Source organism: Hemiscyllium ocellatum, chromosome 43 (assembly GCF_020745735.1).
Source record: "Hemiscyllium ocellatum isolate sHemOce1 chromosome 43, sHemOce1.pat.X.cur, whole genome shotgun sequence".
Taxonomy (NCBI): Eukaryota; Metazoa; Chordata; class Chondrichthyes; order Orectolobiformes; family Hemiscylliidae; genus Hemiscyllium; species Hemiscyllium ocellatum.
In genome coordinates, this window is record NC_083443.1 from 16811424 (window position 1) to 16827890 (window position 16467).

Consider the following 16467-nt stretch of genomic DNA (forward strand, 5'->3'; position numbering starts at 1 on the left):
TAACCTATAACTTTATGGGTTTGTCATTGTAACTACAACCATATCATTAGTGACCTTGCCCTTCATTGTCAAAAGACGCCATGCAAGTCTGACTGACCTTTCCCCTTTCTGTTTAGTGATTCTCCGAGAATATGGGATGGTTCCCTATATCAAGATTTTTCTCGATGACCAGTTCTATCGAAGCCATGCGCTGAGCATCTTGGAGCAGATATTCATTATGAATCCGGAGGAATACATGCGAGTAGTCATTGGAGTGTTGTGCTCAGCAACTCAGACAGAAATAGTGCTGAAACTTGACCTTCTGCAGGTATCTCCATTTGAATTTGTCACCTTTGCTTGGATGCAAATGAACAGAATGAGTAAATGCATCTTTTTCTATCTGCGTCTGACTGAACATCCCCAGTAATGTGGTAATAAATTTAGACAACTCTATTTCCTATCCCAGTGGCAACCTTTTAAATGTTAAGGCATAGAATGATTAGTTTTGCAATGTGAATACACAAATACTTCAGACAAAGGAAGATTAACTGAGTCTTTTGGATTCTTTGGGTGTTTTCTGATTGTTAACCAGAGTCAAAAAGTATGGCTCTGGAAAAGTACAGCTGGTCGGGTAGCATTCGAGGAGCAGGAGAATCGATGTTTCAAGCATAAGCTCTTCATCAGAATGTCCTCCCTTTCCTCCCTGATTGCTAACAGGTATATTTACTCAAAGGGGAAAGATTTGACCAAAATCTAATGGCAGAATTTAATTACCTCCCCAGAGGTGAGTTTGGATCTAAACAAAACTGCATGTCCTGCCCTCAGAGCTTGGTCAAATCTTTTCCTGTCACAATTGATGGACCAAAACCCTGTCCCGTTTGCTTGAGAGGGCCTCTCATCCTGCTCGAGGGAGTCAGCCTCAGGGGAAGTTGAGATTCGTAGTTGGGGGAACATCGATTCCACTTGCCCTCTGCTTCTTCTAACCTTCCCTTCCCCCGTGTCCCAGAGCAGAAAATCCCATTCCAGCCTTGCCTCACCTGCCTGTGCTCAGCTGTGTCCCTTGCTGATTTGGAGCCACTGGTGGGTGCGATGCTGGCTAACATTGCTCCTGGCACCAATCGGTCAAACTGTGCATTGACCATTTCTTGTTCACCAGTTGCTGTGAGGTCAGGGGTGGGAAGGCCAGGCTTTCTGTTCCTGAGGTCATTGATCTTGAAGAGAGCTGAAAGTCAAATGCTTACATCCCTGATCTTAGTGTTGGGCCTAACCCAAAAGAGGCAACAATGGAGTTCTTGACAGCTGGTGAGACCCCTGTCACCAAGGGTTCAATTCTGTAATCTGGATGAGAAACTCATGGATCACTTGGAAGGTTAATCTCACCTCATGCCACTATTACTTTGTGAATCAATTTGCGATGAAAATCAGGTTGGGTTTAACACTTAACCTTGCACCCAGTCTTCACTAAGCTAAACTTGCCTTCCATTGAGTGGAATGTAGAATGAATATTGCACCTGATCCAGAGAGACTCCACCAGGCAGAGTGAGTTAGTGACCCAGGATTTTGTTAATTCGCATCCAACCTAAGACATAGGAGTAGAAGTGCGCTGTTCAGCCCATTGAATGTGTTCCACCATTCATCGAGAACACAGCTAATCAAATTGCCAGGCCATTGTTATTACACAGAGTTGGTGTGCTCTCTGAGTTGTTCTCACACTTGGTGTGGTTTCAGTTTAGCATGGTTTGGAAGGTAGGGGTGTTCCCAAATAGTGTTGCCTCCATTTTTTTGTTTGTTTCAATGTGGTTTCTGAACATGCTTCCTCTTCCCTTTTGAACAAATTGCCACTTCTCTCAGGATTGCCCCCTCCACTGCTTCCTCCACCCACCCCACCCCACTCCCTCACTTGCTCATGGCAAGGTAGAGGGAAGCCCTGAGCAAGAAGGTGGCCGGAGATAAGTCGGAAGAGCTTTTAAGAATTTTATGGCTATGTTTTGTTCAATATGTCTTAGTTTAGCACTTGAGAACATGTGCAGAGTGCAAAACACGGGATACCTTTACCATATCAATTCCAACCTTTGTATCACAGTTGGAAATAATTAAAAGCATTAAATATAAGCATATAAATCAAATAATAATGGTATCTCCCCAACCCCTCCATCCCATTATTTCAGGAAAGGGGGTATTTGAGTTTTTGTGACATTGTAATGGTCTGCCCATTGTGATTTGGGGTGATTGGTGGACAAAGCGACAGTAATTATTAAACCTGTGCAACCTGCAACATACTCATCTAGAGAGCATCGTAAGTGCACACCATTGAGAGTGTGTTACTGGAAAAGCACAGCAGGTCAGGCAGCATCCGAGGAGCAGGAGAATCAACGTTCTAGGCAAGAGCCCTGCATCAGGGCTGTGAATTAGCACACAGGCTGCAGGGTTTAAGATATCCTCGAAGTTTACAGAGGGTCGGTTTTATGAGGTCAGCCAGGAGAGCAATGTATGTTTAGGTCTTGAGCTAATGAAGACCTGAATGAGGATTTCAGCATCAAATGAACTCAGACAGATGTGACAAATTTAGAGCAATGTTTTAGAGATGGAAACAGGTCCCTGAGTCATGAAAAGCACAATATAAATGCAAAGTCTTGCTTAAAAGTAGGGGTATTAGAAATTTTGCAATGAAAATCCAGCTTAAATTGATATTGTTTGTGGCCTACAGTTTGCGTTTTCAGTGCAAGTAAATAAACAGCAGATTATAATTTTACACATATAAAATATGTATTTATATGATTAAGCTGATTTATTAGCCTAAATCTAGTGAGTGCATCTAATTTTGATGAATTGTGAGGCAGTCATAATATATAATAAGCGACTGAATTTATTATCTCTGCCCCTCAGGATCCTTATTGTGTTATGTACAAAGTCAGATTGATTTGCTAATATATATTTAGCTGCTAACCCAAAATAAATATCATTATGCCTCCACACTCCAAGGTTGACACATTGAAAATTGTGTGCTGTATCAAATTACAGGAAGGGAGGTAAATTTGCTTATGCATAACTCAGTTTGTGTTTTAGAGATTGAAGCCAGAGGAATATTAAGTCACCAAGGATTAAAATGTAACTGTATTAAGGGCTGTAACAATAAGGTTATCTATGGCCTTTGCTGAAAGATGTCAAAAACATTTGCTTTACTTCTATTTGGTTTTATTAAATCCATCCTCCTCTTAACCTGTAGCTCTCATAAGTATTTGTATGACAATAATGTATTTTGTGTGTTGTTTGTCACCACATTTTCTGAATCTGTCTCCTTGCCCAGGAATAGACCTTTTGACTGGCAGGTGGGTCCTGATGAAGGGCTTATGCCCGAAACGTCGAATGTCCTGTTCCTTGGATGCTGCCTGACCTGCTGCGCTTTAACCAGCAACACATTTTCAGCTCTGATCTCCAGCATCTGCAGACCTCACTTTTTCCTCAGTAATCAAAGCGCTCCAGTTTAAGACAATGGACCAGAAAGAAAGGAGAGCTAATTAGGAGAAATATTCTTGCATGGCCCATTGTGATGTGGAAGGGTGGAGGAAGTTTATTCAACACAAACTTTCAATATAAAAAAAGAGATGGGGAGTGGGACTTATTGGATACCTCAAAGAGCAAGCATAGGCTTGATGGCTGAAATGGTCTCCTTTCTGTGGTTTAAGATTCTGTAATCAATTTGATGCACAGCAGAGGGTGGTGTCTGTATGGGATGAGCTGCCACAGAGAGTGGTGGAGGTTGGTACAATTTTAACATGTTAAAAGGCATCTGGATGGGTAAGGTTTGAGATGAAAACAGACCAAATGCTAGCCAATGGGACTAGATTATTTAGCATATCTGGTCAGCATGGACGAGTTAGACCAAAGGGTCTGTTTCCATGCTGTACATCTCTATGACTGCATTTGTTGTTTTATAAAAAGTTTAGATATTCCTGAATTACATTGTGTTTCTCACGGTGTTACTGTTTGTCGGCGATGATGTTTTGGATCCTGCTCATCTCTGACTGAGTAACGCATTGTGACAATGTGCACTTCAGTGCTCTAATCTATGTGTCTTTCTTTACGCTGCAGTCCCTCTTAAAAGTGCTGGGAGTTCCTAAAGCTCGGTCTGCATTCAGGACAGCCGGAGGATTCAATGCACTGCAGTCAGTGCTGGCAGACATGGAAGGCGCCTTGTGTGATCCACCTTCAGGCAACTGGGCTGCGGTGGATCAGAATGACATCTGGGACCTCATCCAAACAACTCTGTGTACTCTTACTGTTGCCATGCACTCTGACCCTGTCAATAGTCACTTCTTCAGAACACAGGGCCACTTCGACAAAATGATGGAAGATCTCCGGCTTTTCGGTTGCTTCAGCAGTAAAGGAGGGCCGTTAGAATGCCCACTCTATGTCGAATCCTGCAGAAAGTTTGAGCAGTTCCTGTGTTTAGCTCATGATTCCACGGAGGCTATGAGACCCCCTTTGAGGAAATGTATTAAACTTTTCGATTTTCTGGACAGGATGGCCAAAGGCACCTTGTCTTCTCCTTGTCCTACTCCACAAACCAGAGAAGATCTTGCCACAAGTCACAGTGAACCATATGATGAACATGGTGCACCACAGATAACTGGGAGTCATCAGGACACATCTGACCCCATTGCTGAGCCTTCAGAACAACAGCTGAAAATTGATCTGGAAGACAGGTAGGATACTAAAGACTAATGAGCCGTGTTTAGGGCACTAGCAACAGGTAGGGCTTTGAAGATTATTAAACCACTTTTTAAAAATCTTCCATTAAAAGCAACAGCTCCGGAAATTACAGAATTCAGTGTAGAACTGTGGAGCTAACATTTAGCTCTACGTCAGTTCTTAGTGTACTTCAATTTAATTCCATAATGCTGCATAAGAGTTACTCTGATCAATGGAATTATTGAACTGCACATTAATTGCCTGTGGATCTGGATGTTCCTGCTTTAATTGATAATCAATCACTTCTTTATTCACACTCTCTCCCTCCTGCAAACTCTTCCATTTGTAAAGGGGTGACAGTACAGAAACTGTGCTCAGCACATTTATTCATCATGGGGAGAAAGTGAGGACTGCAGATGCTGGAGATTGGAGGCAGGTAATGGTGATAGGGCGGAGACGTGAGAAGGAAGGTGGAAGATGGATGGGTAGGACAGGTCATGAAGGTGGTGCTGAGTTGGAAGGTTGGATCTGGGATAAAGTGCGAGGAGGAGAAATGAGGAAATTGGTGAAGTCCACATTAATCCCATGTGGTTGGAGGGTCCCATGGTGGAAGATGAGGCGTTCTTCCTCCAGGCATCGAGTGATTAGGGATTGATGATGGAGGAGGCCCAGCACCTGCATGTCCTTGGCAGAGTGGGAGGGGAGTTAAAGTGTTCGGCCACAGGGTGGTGGGATTGCTTCGTGCGTGTCCATCTTCCTTCCCACCTATCCGCTCTACCCTCCTCTCTGACCCACCTCCATCTGCCTATCACACTCTCAGCTACCTTCCCCCAAGCCCCACCCCCCCTCCCATTTATCTCTCTACCACCATGGCTCACAAGCCTCATTCCTGATGAAGGGCTTATACCTGAAATGTCAATTCTCCTGCTCCTTGGATGCTGCCTGACCTGATGTGCTTTTGCAGCATCACACTCTCGACATTATTCATCATTCTGTACGAGAAACTTCTTCTGATTTGGTGGTTTATTATCAAAAAACTTACCAGCCTGGAGCTGTCTCATTTGAGATTGATGCTGCAGCCTTTTTCAATCAGACCCCTGTTCTGTAATAAATTCTGAGCTTCATAAAATGAAATGATATGGCTACATGAATCTCCTTGTTGGGGAATATTAAAGCTACACAAAGCACGGACTCAATTTCTTCATTTAATAAGACTCCAGTTCATCCTTGTAAGGAACTTCCCAGGCTCATCTCTGAAGATCTGTTCTTTGCGATGAATGGCAAGCTGAAGTGAATTCTGATTCAATTTGACATTGGCAGTTTGGATCGTTCAGAGTCACTGGACTTTAGATTCTCAAACTGGCTCTTCTGGAAACGTTGCCACTCAAAAAGAAAGGCCTCACTGAGGCTACTGTCTCAAACTGCATGCTCTGCACCCCCCCTCCCCCAAAAGAATAGGACTCATGTAAGAGTCTGGAAGTCTGAATAATTTGGACAAAAGCTTGATTACGCAAAAGTTGCAATGTTTATTTGTAAACTTTTACACCTCAAAGTGATTGTGCACTGGACTGGTTCATTATTTGATCAAATGGCTATGAATTGATTATGCGAGTGATGTATAATCATTCACAATTGTCAAACCTGAGGCCTTGCAGTTATACTGTTACTTTGATATTGATACAGAATTGGCAGCCCAGGTAACTGAGGGCACAGTGAGATTCTGTGTTGTTGTACCGCTCCAGACTTGGTTTCTGACACATTGCCTTCTCCACTGTCCTGGCCAATTCTAATTCCATACTAAAGTCAGGTCTACCATGGGGTCAGTGGAGCAGACTTTAATAAAACCATAAGATGTAGAAGCAGAACATAGAACATTGAATATTACAGCGCAGTACAGGCCCTTCAGCCCTCGATGTTGCAACGACTTGTGAAACCAATCTGAAGCCCATCTATCCTCCTCTATTCCATATCGTCCATATGTCTATCCAATGACATTTAAATATCCTTAACGTTGGCAAGTCTACTACTGTTTCAGGCAGTGCGTTCCATGCTCCAACTACTCTTTGGGAAAAGAAACAGCAAGTAGGCCATTGAGTCTGCTGCGTTAACCAATAACATCATGGCTAATCTGATAATCGTTAACTCCACTTCCCTGCCTTTTCCTCATAACCCTTGATTCTCCAATGGATCAAAAATTACCTCCGCCTTGACTAACAACATTACTAGAATATGACTAAGGGACATCGTTGGATCCATGTCCCAGTTCTATGTCATCTGACTTTGTTGTTGCACAACTGCTTACTCACAGGCCCAGTAGCTATTTGTAGAGCACTGTAAAGTTCACAGAACCACAGGATTGTTACAACGTAGGAGGCCATTCAGCCTCATGAGTTAGTGTCATTCCAGTTCCTCATACGCGTGCAGATTGAATGATTGTTTAAGTAGAAACCGTGCCCCCTTCAATGCCTCTACTGACTTTGACTCCAACGCAGTGCATTCCGAACCATTCATTGTGTGAAGAAATTCTTTCGTATTCAAAAAATTCAGTTTGTAAATCTGTGTTCTCCTGTCCTTGATACTTTTACTAGCAGGAGCAGTTTCTCTTTACCTACTGTATCCAACTCCCTCAAAATTATGAAAGCTTCTATCAGCTCTCTTGTTGGTCGCCTTCTCCCTGAGGAGAAAAATCACCGTTTCTCCAGTCTTTCATAATCACTAATTCCTGCCATCGCTGGAATCATTCTCATAAACCTCTTTTGCTGTCCCTCTGCAGTCCTTCCAATCAATCCTTCCTGCAGTGTGGAACCCAGAACCGTACATAGCACTGCAGCTGAGGTCTAACAAGTGTCTTATCCAAATACAGCATCACCTCCTTGCTCTAATACTCTGCCTCATTAATAAAACCCAGGATACTCCACCTGTTCTGCCCCATTGACTGATCTGCGCATGTATACACTCACATCCCCCTTACCTCCCCTTTTGAATTATATCCCTTATGTTACATTGACTGTCCATTTTCTTTCTCCCAAAATGCATAACTTCTCACTTCTGCACATTGAACTTCATTTATCGATTAACGCAGACTCCACTAACTTAGCGTCCTTTTGAAGTTCTGCACTGTCCTCCACATGGGTTATAATACTTCTAAGTTTTGTATCATCCAAAAAACTTTGAAATTGCCCTGCATGCCAAGGTCTAACACATTAATATCTATTTGGAAAAGCTGGGGTCCCAATTCCAATCACTGGAATACTCCACTATAAGCCTTTCTCCTTTGATTTCCATCACTGAATCCATTTTGTCTTCACATTGTTATTGTCCCTTTTTAATTCCACAGGCTATAATCTTCCTCACGTCTGTTGTGTGGCTGGATGTCAATGTACACCACGTCATCCCTGTTCAAGGGGAACTCCAGCAAATTATTTAAATGCTGTTTCCTCTTTAGAAATCTGTGCTGGTTCTTCCTAGGTAACCCACCTTCTTCCAACTACTAACTCTTGCCCAAACAATTGTTTCTCAAAATTTCCTCACTCTCGGAAGTTCTGGTTTAACCCTTTGCTCCATAAGTTCCAGCACCAAAACAGTTTAGCTGGATTGTATCACTCTGTTGTTTTACTGGGTCAGTCAGCTGCTGGATGTCATTCTTTACACCAGTAATTAACCTTCAGAAGTACTTCATTGTCAGCAAAGTGCTTTGGGAAATTCTGACGCTGTGAGAGGCGCAACATAAATGCACCATTCTGTTATTGCATGAAATGGAATACTTAACTTTGACTTTAAACGTTTCTTTACTGGAGTATTTTAGTCAAATAATTAAATATCTTTGGGGACTTTAAGAATGCCACCTGAGAGATATAGTTAACTAGGAATGATGATAATTCTGGTTGCAGATTAATGCCCTGCCCTCCTGTTAGAAGATTGACTGTACATGTTATACATGCCATACTGAAAGATTTTTGTGTGGCTTATTCCTTAAAGGTAAAATCACCGTAGTCTTACCAGACCATAGGGTATGCTCTCCCATCAGAGACAAAAAGAGATGAGTGGTGGTGATTTAACCTGAGGGACACCACACTTCAGGTGAGGGGAGAGTTTGGGAAGGAGAGTCTTTCGTGGTAATCTCAGCCCCTGTAGGAATTGAACCCACACTGGGGGGCATCACTCTACACCACAAAGCATCCATTCAGCCAACAGCACTATTCTGCAGTCTGCCATTAAACATTGGCCAACCAAAACTGCCCAGTTTTCCACTCCGGCATGGAATGTAGCTCATGCCTTTGGAAAGATCAACTTTGGATTTGGAAAGATTTTGGGAGATTTCATTATTGGAATAGGGGCTCAGTTAGTGGATAGATCAGAGATTGAAGTGGTAGACGTGGTCACACCTGATTTTCTTGATATCTCAGTACTAGATTCTCTCAACTCCCTGGAAACCCATTGTCTTGTATTGTTTAAAATGTGCAGCTCATGATTTGGATTCTCCAATTTGTGTTTAATTTTGGGAAGGTTTGCTGTGGACTCTGCCCTCGTGCATCCAGGAGCTATTTGCGTTATGATGGATCTCTTACCGAACATAAGCTGTGAAGGAATACCTCAGGTATCTCTCGCTCTCTTTTTCATTGTGATGTGTATGATCAGAACTGAGAATGAAAACCAGTCATGTCTTAAACTCTTCAGGCAAACGCACTGTTTTCCTTCACTTGTTACTCTTGTGAGACAGCTGAACTGAATTTCTTTGCTATAAGAATCCTATCTACATAAAGGCAACAGACCCCATAAAGGATTTAGAGTCATAGAAATGTGCAGACCTTTGGTTCAACTTATCCTTGCCGACCAGATATCCTAAGTTAATCTAGTCCCATTTGCCAGCATTTGGCCCTTATCCCTCTAACCTGGGTGGCATGGTGGTTAGCACTGCTGCCTCACAGTACCAAGGGGTGGGTTTCAATTCCCGCTTTGGGTGACTGTGTGGAGTTTGCGTACTTTCCCCATGTCAGCATTTACTCCAGGTGCTCCCACAATCCAAAGATGTGCAGGTCAGGTGAATTGGCCATGCTAAATTGCCCATAATGTCAGGTGCATTAGTCAGGAATAAATACAGGGTAGGGGAATGAATCTGGGTGCGTTACCCTTCGGAGGGTTGGTGTGGACTTATTGGGCCGAATAGCCTATTTCCATACTGTAGGGAACCAAATCTAATCTAAACCCTTCCTATTCATATACAGTACTCATCCAGATGCTTTTTAAATGCTGAAATTGTACCAGCCTCCTCCACTTTCTCTGGCAGCTCATTCCACACACGCACCACCCTTTGTGAGACAAAGTTGGCCCTTAAATCCCTTTTAAATCTTGTCCCTCTCATCATAAACCTACATCCTCTAGTTTTGGACTCCCCTACCCCAACAGAAAGACCGCAGCCTCCGATGCTCCAGGGAAAACAGCCCCAGCCTATTCAGCCTCTCCCTACAGCTCAAACCCTCCAACTTTGGCAACGTCCTTGTAAATCTTTTTCTGAACCCTTTCAAGTTTCACAATTTCCTTCCTATGACTGGGACATTCACCAAAATGATGCCATGCCTTAAATGTAAAATGATGAGATCAGCTGACTTTAACCTGTATTACTGTTTGGAAAGAAGGATGAAGGCTAATCTTGCATTGGGCAAAATCAGAATTGAATTCAGTAGGTTAGATGCAAAACAAATCTAGTTCCTCTCACAAAGGAATCTCGAAGAAAGGGCTAAAATATTTAGAATTCGAGCTCAGCTGTTCAGGAGTCAAATGAAGAAATATTTTTCTGTATACAGTAATAGTGAAAACCTGCAAGTGTTGTCCCAGAAGACTATAGGGAAGAAAAAATCTTCGAGGAGAAAGTGAGGTCTGCAGATGCTGGAGTATCAGAGCTGAAAATGTGTTGCTGGAAAAGCGCAGCAGGTCAGGCAGCATCCAAGGAACAGGAAACTCGACGTTTCGGGCATAAGCCCTTCATCAGGATTCCAAATCCAGAGTCCGTGACGCCTGTATATTGGGCCCCGCCCCTAGCCAGGGGTAACCCCATCTCTGTATCTAGTCTACCCAGCCTTTTCAGAGTATTATACATTTCAATGAGCTGCCCTCTCATTGTTGTAAACTGCTGTGAGCCCAGGCACAGCAGGATGCATCACAGCATGGTCTGGCAACTGCTCTCAGCAAGAGGTGACCGAGAGTTGTCCATCACACAACCCAGCCCATCCATTGATTCCATCTTTATTTCCCACTGCCTCAGAAAAGCAGCCAACATAATCAAAGACCCCTCCCAACCCAGTTATACTCTCCTCTACCCTCTTCTGTCAGGCAGAAGACATAAAAGTTTGAATGCACATACAAATAGATTCAGGGACAGCTTCTTCTTTGTTATCACCAGACTTGTGAAAGGACCTCTCAAATGTTAATTCGGATCTCTGTTTCTGTGGATGTAACACTGTATTCTGAGCTCTGTTCTGCCTTCCTGATGCACTTTGTATGGTATGATCTGCCTGTGTAGCAGAGAAAACAATAGTTTTCACTATATGTCGGTACATGTTCACAACAATACAGCAATCAATCATATGACAAACCTGCCATCTCAGGAATCAAACTGGTGAACGGGAATAAAGGCAAGTAAATGGAGTTGCAATATATGACAGCTATGATCTGATAGAATGGGTTTAAGAGGCTGAAGGGCCTACTCGTATTGATATACCATGACTTGCTGTCACCTACCTAGATCATTACCTAATTTCATAACTTTCCAATGTGTAGGTGTGATAATTTCACTTGGTAACAAGACATCAATTGTATAAGAATGTGAATCCAATGACACCACTTGCAACAGTGTCCTTTTGTATTGTTGCTACAGTTCATTGTCTCCCATCTCTGCCAATGCTCCAATGAGGTCTGCAGATGCTGGAGGTCAGAGTTGAGAGTGTGTTGCTGGAAAAGCGCAGCAGGTCAGGCAGCATCCGAGAAGCAGGAAAATCGACATTTCAGGCCAGAGCCCAAATTCCTGATGAAGGGCTTTGGCCCCAAATGTTGATTTTTCCTGCTCCTCGAATGCTGCCTGACCTGCTGTGCTTTTCCAGCAACGCACACTCAACATTGGCAGAGGTGGCCCAAGTTATGTGCATTAGAGCAATAGACTAAATAGTAGTTATTTAATATGCATGCAGTAATTATTTTGGATGTAAATCAGTCGAACACGCACAATATTCACATTTGTTGAGATGTATTCAAGATATCTTTTTAAAAATTGCTTCAGGAAATTGTCTTATTTGTTGCTTTACATTTAATATTAACCATAACTTGAAAAGGAAATCAACATGCTGAACATGACAAAAATCAGTTTCATTCTAGTCAGGTATAAAGCCGTCTTTTCCAGTATTCTGCTGGTTTTAGCAAGGCTAAGCTATTGTAAAATACTATTCATGGTATTCATTCAGAGTGGAAGTGGGTATGACGTGTGTATTAATGCAATATTCAGGAGAAGTCCATTATATCTCAGTGAAATACAGTTCAAGTTCATTAATAATACAAGGATCTCAACCCTCAAAAGAGGTAAATCTTTATTTAAATATTACGTTTGTTAAAATAAAATAAAAAATAATAGTGATCCAGCTGTAAAGTGGTTTCATCTTTTAGATCCCAATTTCCATATCGTAATAGATTACCTCTGTAAGTTGGGAGAATTCACCACAGTTTTCCACATTTCAATGTATTTCACAACTTCTGAATCCCACAATGGGTACAAATGGCTGACCAGTGATGTAAGGATAATTAGCTGCTGATTAGCATCTAGTCTGGTGTGTCATTTTACACACAATTTGTTTGACATGCGTTCTGTGAGCTATTAACACAGAGTATATGTTCCCTTCATACAACATGAGGTACATTTCCCCCAATCTGGGCTCCCAGCACACAGCTCTGTTTAGATTGCATACCAGTCAAAGAAGTGGTTCTATCCTGTCATTGCCAATCTTCCCTTCCTCTTTCAATCGCAACAGTGAACTTGCTCTTACTTCCATCTGACAACGAAAGATTTTTTTCATATTTCCTTAGAGCCGCTTGCTTAGATTACAATGTCCCTCTGCAAAGTGGAGCAGATTACAACCACATTAAGTTTTTAGCACATGTGCTAGGTGACAGAAAACAGTGGTCATTTAAAGAAAGTGTAGATCATGAAGAATAAAGCTGTGGTCTGGTCAGTCCTATCTTTTCCACAAATAAGTATCCTAAGACAAAACAATGCTTGCCTTCCAAAACAAACTCGTAGCATCTTCACATTGATTAAGGATTACGTGTCAAAAGAGTAGGCAGTGGAGTAGCAAACATGAAGAGAGGCTATTCTGTGAAGTTGACCTGAAACCATTTGAGACGCAAAAATGGCAGCGCATCTCAGAGTAGCGAGGCATTAGGTAAGTAATCTGACTTCCTGATGCCCAATAAGATGTAAGGTCTGCATGGATGCTTGAACCTGCTGTTGTTCATGTGTAAGGATTCATTCACCCAGAGGGTGATGGGAATCTGCAGCTCACTGTCCGTAAGGGTGGTAGAGGCACTAACCTTTACAGAATCCATGACTGTACAAGTACAAGAATGGGAAAGGTTTAGAGGGATATGGGCCAAACACAGGCAAACGGGACTAGTTCACTTCGGAAACCTGGTCAGCATGGACGCGTTGGCCCGAGTTTCCATGCAGTATGACTCTATTTAAGAAATATTTAGATGAGCTAGCAATGCCAAGCCACAAAAGGATATGGGCTAAATACCTTGAATTCCAGCATTTGCAGTTTTATTTTGTCTCTAGGAAAATAGGATTAGAATAGTTAGGTGGTTGCTTTTGACCAGTGCACACTCAATGGGCCGAAGGGTCTTTATCTGTGCTGTAGACCTGTATGATTCTAACCCATTTATGCAGTTCACAGCTCTTTGAAGGAAATGTAACATTTTTAAAAGATCGCATCTGCTTGTAGAGTTAATATTTTAGATTGCATTAAATTTTGACTTTGTTTGAATATTGACTTAACTGTACCATTTAGCAACAAAAGTTGCTTATAGGGGAAGGCACGATAGTATGTAGGCATTTGGTGCCCCGAGTCTGTTTATGGTTTACACAAATGATAAAAACTTTGCCTTCTTTCCCTTCAGCTATCTCTGGAGCTGCAATACGCAGTGGCTGATTACGTTCTGTCTCTCGTCAAATCAGAAAGGAACCGGCAGGTTATGTGTGGATCTGGACTTTTGACCATCCTGATAAATCGCTACAAGGAGCCATTGGCTGATAATGACAATGTGTTACACTTGCCCCTCATCAGGACCTTTGAGAAGCTGGCTTGTCAAGCTGTTGAGCCACGAATACTGAGGTACTGCCTGTCTGTCAATATGATGTGGAGCTGCTGACGTTGGACTGGGGTGGACAAAGTTAACCATCACACAACAACAGGTTATAGTGCAACAGGTTCACTTGGAAGTACAAGATTTCGGTCCTTCATCAGGTAGCTAGTGAGTCAGGATTGTAGGACACAGAATTTCTAGTAAAAGATCAAAGTGTTATGTAACTGATGTGATGTATTGAACAACTCTAGATTGCTGTTAAGTCTTTACTCACTTAGAATGGGGATAACTTAAGGTTTTATCAATTTCTTTAAAAAAGGTGACATCTCAGCTTTGTCTTTGCAGATACATTCTATTTTGTTCATAAAGCATACAATCGGTAGGCAGTCAGTCCATGTGACATTTTATAAATTCTTACTTTTCAATTAGAACCAGTCTGATTCCAGGTTGGGATACTGACAGACTCTAACCTTACACCTTTAATACACTATCTGAGCTGAGATGTCACCTTTTTTTTCAAGATACTGATTAAACCTTAGCTTATCTCAGGGCTGTGACTTGAAAGAAGTTCTGAGATTTACATATCAATCAATTGAAACCTGCATCTCCATTCTAAGTGATTAAAGACTTAACATCAATCAATTATTGGTTTGTTCAATACATTTCATCAGTTATATCTTTGATCTTTTACAATAAACTCTGTGTCCTATGATCCTGCCCCACTAACTACCTGATGAAGGAGCAACATTCCGAAAGCTTGTACTTCCAAATAAACCTGTTGGACTCTAACCTGGTGACGTGTGATTTTTTTTAACAATAGTTCCAAACATGCTTGCGCTCTGAGGAGTTAAAATAAAAGCCATTTTTGATATTGCATTGTGCCTTCAGCCCCCTGAGCAATTCTGATGTTCCCTCCCTGAAACTCTCGTTCCTCTATATCCTTCCTTGAAGATGATCCTCAAAGTGTTCGTTTTTGAACAAGTTATTGGTGGCCTTTCCTAAAATCTTGATGGGGGAATGGCCTACTCCTGCCTGTTTGGTTCCAAAAATAAAAGATTAAGGATCAAAAGGGCTCCAAAATGCATCCCCTCTGTCCAATTTTCCTCCAGATCCTTTAACCAAGTGAACCATTAACCTCGAGAAACTGATGAATGTAAATCCCAAGCTGAAACAAACCGACACTTGATTGTGGAAGTCATTAGACTTACGTTGAATGATAAAACTGTTTCCAGTTCTATTTTTGAAGTTCCCTTCATGAGAGACTTTCATTTAGATAACACCTTATCATGTCTCTTAAAATGCTTGGTGAACTCCTTCGACGGAAATGCAAGAAAATGGATTCACCATTTGGAGCACAGCAGGATCCCACAAGTCTGAACAAGATAAACGATCAGTGAATCTGTTTTGCTGGGGCTTAGCAATCGGAGCAGGTTTGACCAGAAATCTGAGGGAATCTTCTGGCTTATCTTCTGATCCCAGTGAATCCTTTAAGGTTCTCCTCAACAGCTGGGTTAAGCACTTTGAGTGTCTGCTCAATATCTCCCCAGGAGAGAGGATCCTTTTCACTTTCAGTTGACTGTGTTAACATTTGTGAAGTGATCATAAAGCTGGCCTTCAAAGGAGGTTTTGCCTCTATAATATATAACCCAATGCGGTGATTTGCTTGCATTTTCTACTTTACGACAATAGGATAAATATTTGAGGTGGAACAGGTGCATTCATGGGTGTGGGATCAAGGGGGTGGCACTGAGACTACAAGCCAAATGAATGGCCTTCTCCTTCTGTGCTGTTTCATTCATTGATTCTCTGCTTTCCTTTCATTTAACAGACAGTTCTTGTGCCTTGGTGAGCCCCTGAACTGTACAGTTGGAAAGAAGCAAATGTGTGTCTCGTCTGGTAAACATCAAACTGATCTCTCCTGGTGTCAAGTTGCTTCCAATGGTAAGGGACATGCCGAGGTGGGGGTGTGTTGGGTCGGGGAGATGGGAGATGTTGAGAATGGGTGCAGAATAACAGCAAGAATGATGGGAGCTGGAACTACCTGGGTTCTGGATCAGTGGTGCTGGAAGAGCACAGCAGTTCAGGCAGCATCCTACGAGCAGCGAAATGTTGTGACTGATGGTTTGCCCTTCTAAGTGGGCACCAGAATAGCATTAGACTTCTGCATAGATGCACATCAGTCCACAGGTTAGTATTTGTGTTCTCAGTCTAACTTGGACCTTGTGGAGTTGGCATGGTAGGCTGGCAAAAAACTGTTACATCTTCAACTGAACAACGTTTAGCTGAATTTCACCGCAAAGGTTGAAATCTAAAAACATTTTGCCCTTTGACCTCCATTGTTCCCCTTCAAGATCACAGTCCTCGTGATTCAGTTGCTTAATTCAAAGCAAGTCCAGATAATGCAAATCGTTGATTGAGTTCTCAATTCACTGTTCCAAAGAAGAAGAAGCA

General features: G+C 42.2%; 1 protein-coding gene across 3 annotated transcripts in view; it reads left to right on the forward strand.

Annotated features, from left to right (window-relative positions):
* The window catches only part of wdfy4 (WDFY family member 4), a 315729-nt gene that overhangs the window by 57650 nt on the left and 241612 nt on the right, over positions 1-16467 (forward strand). For all 3 annotated transcript variants that reach the window (XM_060854390.1, XM_060854388.1, XM_060854389.1), the window contains 5 exons: positions 117-307; positions 4072-4685; positions 9178-9268; positions 13831-14045; positions 15845-15957. In XM_060854390.1, coding sequence (XP_060710373.1) covers positions 117-307; positions 4072-4685; positions 9178-9268; positions 13831-14045; positions 15845-15957 — 1224 coding nt within the window. The remainder of the gene's footprint in view (positions 1-116; positions 308-4071; positions 4686-9177; positions 9269-13830; positions 14046-15844; positions 15958-16467) is intronic.